Source organism: Hemiscyllium ocellatum, chromosome 1 (assembly GCF_020745735.1).
Source record: "Hemiscyllium ocellatum isolate sHemOce1 chromosome 1, sHemOce1.pat.X.cur, whole genome shotgun sequence".
Classification (NCBI taxonomy): domain Eukaryota; kingdom Metazoa; phylum Chordata; class Chondrichthyes; order Orectolobiformes; family Hemiscylliidae; genus Hemiscyllium; species Hemiscyllium ocellatum.
The window spans coordinates 49,713,006-49,722,663 of NC_083401.1; the positions used below are offsets into that span (position 1 = coordinate 49,713,006).

The 9,658-nt window shown below is 41.6% G+C and overlaps 1 protein-coding gene across 1 annotated transcript in view; it reads right to left on the reverse strand.

Moving 5' to 3' along the window:
- The window catches only part of lman1 (lectin, mannose-binding, 1), a 61,495-nt gene extending 53,536 nt beyond the window's left edge, over positions 1-7,959 (reverse strand). The window contains exon 1 of the mRNA XM_060853481.1: positions 7,767-7,959. Within this exon, the coding sequence (XP_060709464.1) occupies positions 7,767-7,932 (166 nt within the window). The 5' untranslated portion in view covers positions 7,933-7,959. The remainder of the gene's footprint in view (positions 1-7,766) is intronic.
- Positions 7,960-9,658: the final 1,699 nt, after the last annotated feature.

Here is a 9,658-nt window from a genome sequence, read left to right on the forward strand (position 1 = left end):
TTTTTCACCCTATCCCTGTAACCCTACATTTATCTTGGCTAATCCATATAGCCAGCACATTCCTAGACACTATGGACAATTTAGCAAGGTATCTGGACTCAAAAACTTAATTTGCTCTCTTTCCATGGGTACAGTCTGACTCACTGGGGTTTCCAGGATTTTTTGCCTTCAGGACAATTTAGCATGACTAATCCACCTAACCTGCACATCTTTGGACTGAGAGGGGAAACCCAAGTAGACATGGAGAGAACAGAAATTCCATACACCCCCGTTCCTTTTAGGTGGTAGATTTAGAAGGTGTTGCGTGAGAAGGACATTGTACTCCTGTTCAAGGTGAACTCACTGTGAGGTGGAAAATCCCTTAACAGAGGAAGATAATCCTTCTTTCAGAATCTGGCCCTGACGTGTGACAAGATATTGCTTTGAAAACCACGAGATTGATGATTTACCTCACTCGGCACCCAAATATCAATTGTGATTTATCATTTAAAAATAAAGTAGGCTGAATAAAAGATGGTATTATATACCTGAGTTGCTTACAAGGGAACTTTAAACTGAAAATTTAGTGTTAGTGTGTCAGATATAGGACAGTGAGAACATTTCCTTCCCTGTTAAAAAAAAATCAGTGAATCAGTTTGTTTGTAAAATATTGTTTTGCAGTTGCTTACTTTTGCCAAATACCTAACTTTCAGGCATTCAAAATCTCAAACTACCTTGGTGGAATTTGAACGGATTTCTTTGGAACACAAGCCTAGATCATTGATGCTGGAATACAACCATTGTATTACTGCTCCCATGTAAAAGTCGTTGAATTTTAAACAACTTAATTTTTTCTACAGAACATGATTAGTGTTTTTAAAAAAAGCACTGTCAACAGTTTGTGTGTTGGATTCATCAGGATAATTTGCAAAACACCAACTAAAGGGGTAAACAAATATTTATACTGTACAAAAGCAAGGTACTGATTGGTAGAGTCCATTTACCACCAATCAGCAGTCTCTTCTTGTACAGAATAAATGCCGGTTGTCCACTTCAATTTTTGTAAATTGTTCTGACAAGTGCAAGAAAATTTGCAAGAATGTCATATTCTTACAGAGTATAACATACCAACACCAAGTCAATAAATACCAAGTCAGATTAGTACATCTCAATGACTTGTTAGTTGGCTACTCAACAGCTAGTGTTTTTCTTCTCATAAACCACCACAGTTGAGAAGGAACACATTTCTCAATTGTAAAAATATGTTCAGGTCTTCGAGTAGCAAATGGAGTTTTCACAACAAGACTTGAAACATCCAGATATAATCAAGCTGCATCTGCTCAAAAATTAACATTACTGCCATTGTACCTGCATAAAGTTTTTCACACAAACTTCAGCAAACTAGCTATTCAATTTTATCAGATTAAGCACAGTTGAACTGTTACAGTTATTGTAACAAATAGCACAACCTCAAAAAAGTTAAAAATTAAGAATTGATGACTGAATTCGTTTTCAGGTTAAACAGGCAAAATGATTTGCGAAAAATGGAGAATAAAGCATGATCATCAATTCTTTGCAAAATAATCTCTTGACATGTTATGATGCACAGTTGAAAAGAGTTAATTCAAAGTTACAGGCATTTATACATTGCGACCAATAAATTTCTACATTGTGAACGCGAGTCACATTTGCCTCACAGCACCAGAGACCCGGGTTCAATTCCGGCCTCAGGTAACTGTCTGCATGGAGTTTGCACATTCTCCCCGTGTCTGTGTGGGTTTCCTCTGGGTGCTCCGGTTTCCTCCCTCAACACAAATGTGCAGGTTAGGTGAACTGGCCATGCTAAATTGCCCCTAGTGTGAAGTGAAGGGGTAAATGTAGGGGAATGGGTCTGGATGGGTTGCGCTTCGGCGGGTCGGTGTGGACTTGTTGGGCCGAAGGGCCTGTTTCCACACTGAGTAATCTAATCTAATCTACTCAATTCAAATTATTGGATGACAAAAAAAATTGGAAAATTAGAGTTTAAGAGTTGCTAGGAATAGTCACACATTACTATTTCAAAATGAAATCTCCAAAGGAATTCTACATTGCACTCCAGACTTTTAGATTTAAATCAACCACGGACTGGGGCATGGGAATACTTGCTTTTCTATATACTATGTCATGATTGTTTTGTATTTGTTGGTATGTTGGCAAGTTACAGACCTTAGTGTATAAATTTGCGTTCCTGAGTGATAACACAAGGAATTACTGCTATAAACTAATCTTCATGAATAAGAAAAAACACATTTCAAGCAAAAAGTGTTTTCTGCATTATCCACCAAAAGTATGTGTGGAGTTTGCACATTCTGCGTCTGCGTGGGTTTCCACCAGGTGGTCCAGTTTCCTCCCACAATCCAAAGATGTGCAGGTTAGGTGAGTGGCCATGCTAAATTGCCCACGATGTTAGGTGCATTAGTCAAACGGCAATGGATCTGGGTGGGTTACTCTTCAGAGGGTCAGTATGCACTTGTTGGGCCAAATGGTCTGTTTCCACACTGTAGGGAAACAAATCTATTGTCTTCACACTGGCAACCTCAGTATGGAGTTTGAAACTGCACAAATGAAAATCCAGCACAATCAGGTTGGTAATCAAAACCACATTATTAATTCCTTAACATAGCCATGCATCTGGTTTTTGGCAGCCAGCTGAGAATTTAATGACAGCGCCAATTTCAGATAGTCACAGTGTTTGGTATGGTGTAGGGGGCCATTCGGCCAGGCCCACTTGTTACATGAGCATCTTTATCTAGTGCCAATTTCCTGCTTTTTCCCATTCTCTTGCAAATTATTTGGACAAAAAAAAGTCATCCAATGCTCTCTTAAATGCCTTGTATAGATCAAAAGTCAAGGCTAAAATCACAGATCACCACAGTACTGCACTGTAAACAAACCAAGGGAAAGTTGGACTTGGTGGTTTAAAGAAAAAGTTGTAAAATAAATATTGAAGACAAGCAAATTGAACAACAGTGTAATTGTGAATCTTATGTGCAAACTCAGGGTTATATGGGGAAAAAAAAGACCACTTGAAGCATCGGAAGACAGCAGTGTGTGAAATCATTGAATAGTCAGCATGCTATCATGCCAATTCAGCACTTGCATCAATTCACTTATAAAATAATAACTTGTATAAGACAGCTTACACAATGCCTAGTTTAAGATAGCCAGATTTGCTCGACGTTCTTGTCTAAAAAGGTAAAGTTACAGTCAATGTCTTGTAGCAAGGGTGAAATTTTTATGGATTTAAAATAAACACTCCAAACTCATAATGACAGACTCCTCGCAGTTTTAATGCTTGATCCATAGTGATGTCTGATGGGCAAAGGTAGTGATCACAATATTGGACATTGGACTAAGAAACCAGGAGGTTCAAATTTCAATCCTACTAAGCTGTGCAAGTAAAAATACTAAACTCAGTCATTTGTGGATTAGTACCAGAAACACAATGTAGTCGGCTGTCAAAATTCTAGGGAAGATGAGTAGTCTTTCAACAAAAAAAACTTTCGTATTTGCTCAGCACAGTTTATATCAAATCATTTCCACACGTCACATTAAGATAAATGCCACCTACCCACTAGCACAAGATTTTAAATCGTACAATGACAGTTAAGGAATTTAAATTCAATTACTTAAATAAAAACTATTAACAGTAATGATAATCATATGTTTACCAATGTCCTTTAGAGAATAAAAATGGAGTCCTTTCTTGATCTTGCCATATGCTGCTTCAAGCCCATGTTAACATAGTTGGCACTTAACTAAATTCTGAAATGATCTAACAATCTCAGTTGTAATAAAACAAAGACTCACTACACCTTTGCAAGAGCAATTAATGATAGTAATAAATACTGGTTTTGGTAATCATGGTCACCTCCGTTGAATGATGAAATTAAGATAACTACCATGAAACAACCTCATTACAATCAAAAATATAAAACAAAACAGTACGGATCTTGTGGTACAGTAGCAATGTCAATACCTGTGGGCTAAAAAACCTGGGTTCAAGTCCATATATTCTGGAGGATATCATAGTACATCTGAACAGGTCAATTAAAAAACCTGAACCAAAAAAGTCAACAGTGAAAATAGTCAAATACTGAATCATTTGACTTCTGCCAGATTCACCAAATGCCACCACCTCATTTCAACTATAGGCCAATACAAGCAAAAAGACTTGAATTCCAAATCTGAATGCTTCTATTGACATCAAGCTTTAATGTAGAATGTGGTAATAAAGAGTTCTTGTAATTGGAGATTGGGTGGAAAAAGATCTCCAATGGCAGAAGTCATAGCTGGCACAAACACAAGTTGTTGTAGAGTCATCTCATCTACAGGAAATCCAGATAACGTCCTACACACACCCATTTTCAGATACTTCAATGACCCTTCCCTTCAGAGTGAGGCCAAAGGAAGGTGCAAACCCATGGCTGCCCAGCTTGTGGTAATAGACATGGAGATGGATGCATATCTTGCACAGAAAAATCAGACATGGCCATCTTCAGTAAAAAAAAAGTGTAACTACCTCCCCTAATATTCCATAGATTTACCACGGCTGCAAACACTGCCTAAGGGTACCATTGATCAAAATGTAAATTGGACTAGCTGTGACTATAAGAACAGCTCAGAGGTTAAGGGTTAGAGTCATATAAAATCGACAACACGGAAAAAGACACTTTGGCCTATCGAGTCTGCACGTCAAAAACAACTACCTAACTATTCTAATCTAACTTTCCAGCACTTAGGCCATAACCATGATTTTACTGAATAGTGTACAGACTCAAGGGATTGTGTGACCAAACTCTGCTCTGCTCCACATTCATATGTATCTTTGCAATCTTCTTCAGCTCTACAGCCCTCCAAAGAATTTAATTCTGGTATCCTGTGTAAAGTTGCTGCAGCCACATGATACTCGGGCCCCTTTACAAAGTTGTAGAAATCTTTCCTATTGTTAATCTCCTCAACAGAGACTCAGAACTGAAACACTACTTTAGACAGAGGTAGGGAATGATATGAAAACTCAGGAAATGTGGCCACATTTCCTACCGGAAGAGGAGGAAATGAAAGCGACAGCAAGGGTTCCATCAGAGGTAAAGCCTCCTCTCTTACTGTAAGCACCTCTATTCCAGAACAGAATGATCACAATGTTAAGTCTCTTACAAAAACTCCTTTCTGAGTACGTTTTTATAGGTTTCTCTTTTTGCATGTAACTGCCAAAGGAAGGTAGAGTTGGATTTTTGCAACACTTCACTTACCCACTTCACTTGTTTACTTGTGTATTCAGTGACTTCTTTCAATTGCATTAATTATTTCTGCTCCGTCTGAGAAATTTTCAGCTCCCATTATTTGGGGTTAGACTTGACAGATAGCTGTCAATGCTGTAATGCTGAGTCAGCAATCAATTTTGCTCCTCTCTAGATCTGTTTTCACCTATTTATCATTATTCCAGCAAGTTAAGCTCTATCCCATTCAAAATCTCCCATCCCTGATCTGCCAGTATACTCCCATGCAATCCAACATCAGAAACCTAGATGGCTATTTGAGTCAAAAATAAAATATTGGAAATACTTAACAGGAAAGAGTTTTTTTAGGCCAATGACCTTACATTAGGAATGCCTATCTGAGTCTGGTTAAGACCCAAGAATATCCATGAGTGCACACTATATGTGTAGCAGAAAATCCAGACTTGTCATCTGAAAGGAGTACAAAGAAGCATCAAGTTATCAAAATCTCATTGACTCAAATTTCTGATCATATCATCATTATGTGATTAAATATATTGGCAACTCTATTTACTTATTTGTCTATGTTCTGGCTGTACTTGATGGCCTCGTTTGCATCAAGTTTCCATAGACTATTTAATTAACAAATTAAATGCAATTTTACTGGACGATTTCAGGCTTGTCAATTTATATTCAGTACACCACACCTTTTAATACCTAGCGTATAACATTCATTTATTTTGTCACTGTCTAGATGATTAAAACAGCGTTATAACATGTTTTTCACCTTCTTGACATAAGTCATTAACTAGCTTGTGTCGAAAGCTTGGATTTTTTTTCATCAGGTGGTCATGCCAGCAGATGAATTCCCCTCATCCCCTGCAATAGCAAGTCATTAAGAATACACATTGATGTTTGAATACATCCAGAGTTTGTTGACTCCCACTATAACAAACTGCCCCGAGTATCCCCTTCCAAAAACATTGCTTAAAGGATCAGCTTTAAAGATACAGTCTCTGGAGGATTAGCAAGATTGGGAGAAATAGAATCTGTAATTGGAGGAGAGGTTCTCATGGATTCAAAGTCTCAAATGAATGTGTGGGGAATTGGGACTTGTGTGATGGAATTTTCCAAGGGTTTTTGGGGTGGCTGAAAAGCAAACTTAACCACCGCCTCCCATTCTAGTGTGACCATGTTCCTTCTATAATGCAGTGACCAAAACTGTTCACAGTACACCGGCTACAATAACTGTCCATACAAGAAATAAGAGTAGTACACCTCAAGCCTGCTCCACTATTTGATATGATTATGGCCTCAAATTCCACTTTCTACCCCACTCATTCCCCTCAATTCCCAACATTAAAAAAATCTGTTTATCAAAGCCTGGACCATTTTGCATTATGAAGCATCCACAACCATCTGGGCTATAGCTTTATGCCATCCTCAGTGAATGAATTTCTCATTTCAGTCCTAAAGAATCAGTTTCTTATGTCTCTGACACCAAGTTCCAGGTGCCTCAGCTAAGGGAAAAAAACCTGTTGGTAGTTACCCTGCCAAACCAAACATATAATCCAACACATTCTTATTCTTCTAAACTCCAAGAACATAGACTTTTCTATTTAAGCTTCTAATTGACTTTCCCTGTTCTGCTTCCAATGCAAGTATAACCTTTCTGCACACAAACAAGATAACTGTGTTCCTACATACATTTCTGAATCCTATAATTTAATTAACTTCACCATTCGCATATAATTGCCTCAATTAAGTTTAATTGCATATTTGTTTCAAAAACTAACCATAATTTTTTTATGCCATACCGATTTAATTCCACACCAGAATCAGTACATCACAATCCTGACACAGCAGCATTTGACGTTTGAATACACCCAGAACAGTGCTGTCAAAAATCTGGCGAGGCAGCAGAGATATGAAAATACTTCAAAAATGCGCTCAAGTCGCTGGATAACGGACCTGAGCAGACGTTTTAAAAATTTTAACGAGGGATACAAAATCACGCATGCATGCACAAAACTGGAGCTCCGCCCCACCAAAGAAGTAACACTGAATCATGACTAGTAATCAACTCCGTGCAAGTTTAGACAGGGGTAAAGGAAGCGTTCCAATAAAAGGGGCAGGGGTAGGGGCGACAAAATACGTTGCAGTTCTTTCATTCAAAGTGGGCTCGTACGTTTCTGAAGTGAGTGTAACGCGCACAGATTCCTGCCCCGCTCGGAGTCTCCCTCACCACCATCTCCCATCTCCCATCTCCACTGTCACCCCCAGCTGCTGACAGCTTGCTGCAGATGGAGAAGGGACAGCTGTGAATGACGTGCGTGCAGCAAGCGGCGGTGGCACTGACTGACACCTGACCGGGTGCCGACCTGCTCCCGCCGGCAGGGTCACCTTCGCCCTCGAGGGGGTGGATTGGGCGGGGGGTGGATTGGGCGGCGGGCGGGGGGGCGGGAAGGGAGAGGAATAAAATGATAAATGAAAACAAAAAAAAACCCCTCGCCGCCGGCGACCACTTACTGCCCGTGTGAATCCAAAAGGGGATACTGCCGTCGCCGTGCACCAGATGCGGCCCCTTGAAGCTGTACTTGTACTCGAACCGTCGGTTGGGCAGCTCGGCGGCCACCCCGGCCCCGCCGATGGCCAGCACGAGCAAGCTGCCGGTAACTGTCACCAGCGCCGCCATCTTTCCTCAGGCCGAGAGCCAGCGCCCTGAGCATGCCGGGAAAGAGGCTAGAGCCAACACGGCGCTTTCCGATTGGACAGCCCGACCGGGGTCAAAAGTCACGCACACATACACAAGCTGACACCTGGCTGCAGGAGCTCACCTGTCCTTCACAGACCATCTTTGGCTAGACTTCCTTCAACACGACCTCTCAGACACTTCTCAAGCTCAATGCCTTTTACTTTTCTTATCATTATTGCAACTGGCTCGTGGGAGTTGGGCTTCACTGACTGAATCAGCAATTATTTTGCCCACTCCAAGTTGCCCCTTGAGAAGATGGTAACGAGATGCCTTCTTGAACTGCTGCAGTCCGTGTGATGTTAGTAGACAATGCCCTGAGGAGGGAGTTCAAGATTTTGACCCAGCAACAGTGAAAGGATGGCAATAAATTTCCCAGTCAGGATGGTATAGGCATGGAGTGGCACTTGCAAGTGGTGTTGTTCCCATGTATCTGCTGCCCTTGAGAAGGTATTGGTTGTATTTTTGGAGATAGGTGTCTAAGGAGCCTTGGTGAATTTCTGCGTGCATCTTAATAGAGAGTACTGCTGCTACTGAATGTTGGTGGTGGAGGCAATGAATGTTTGTGGATGTGATGCCAATCAAGTAGGCTGCTTTGTCCTGTCTGGTGTCAAGCTTGTTAAGTGTTGTTGAAGCTGCACTCATCCAACAAATGGGGAGTATTCCTTCACACTGCTAACTTGTAAATGGTGGGCCAGCTTTGTGGAGTCAGGCAGTGAATTACACAGTTCAGGATTGCTAGCCTTTGACCTGCTCTTCACCAGCTAAACCTGATGCTAGGTTAAGTTTTGAAGTTACTGCTGCCAGTGTTAGAAACATTCTATACAGCTTATTTAATTTCTGCCAGTAATGCAAAGAAGAATCCCATCTGTACTCGGCTAACTGTTAATAGATGCAATCTTTCCTCAGTGTCAAGGAGTTGGGACCAGAGTTACCAAGTGCCCCTGAATTTTATTGCATCATCTGATAATTTTTCAAATTGACATACTTCCCCATTTGAAAATGTGTTGCTGGTTAAAGCACAGCAGGTCAGGCAGCATCCAAGGAATAGGAAATTCGACGTTTCGGGCATAAGCCCTTCATCAGGAATGAGGAGAGGGTGCCAGGCAGGCTAAGATAAAAGGTAGGGAGGAGGGACTTGGGGGAGGGGCGATGGAGATGTGATAGGTGGAAGGAGGTCAAGGTGAGGGTGATAGGCCGAAGTGGGGTGGGGGCGGAGAGGTTAGGAAGAAGATTGCAGGTTAGGAGGGCGGTGCTGAGTTGAGGGAACCGACTGAGACAAGGTGGGGGGAGGGGAAATGAGGAAACTGGAGAAATCTGAGTTCATCCCTTGTGGTTGGAGGGTTCCCAGGCGGAAGATGAGGCGCTCTTCCTCCAACCGTCGTGTTGTTATGTTTTGCCGGTGGAGGAGTCCAAGGACCTGCATGTCCTCGGTGGAGTGGGAGGGAGAGTTAAAGTGTTGAGCCACGGGGTGGTTGGGTTGGTTGGTCCGGGCGTCCCTGAGGTGATCTCTGAAGCGTTCCGCAAGTAGGCGGCCCGTCTCCCCAATGTAGAGGAGGCCACATCGGGTGCAGCGGATGCAATAGATGATGTGTGTGGAGGTACAGGTGAACTTGTGGCGGATATGGAAGGATCCCTTGGGGCCTTGGAGGGAAGTGAGGGAGGAGGT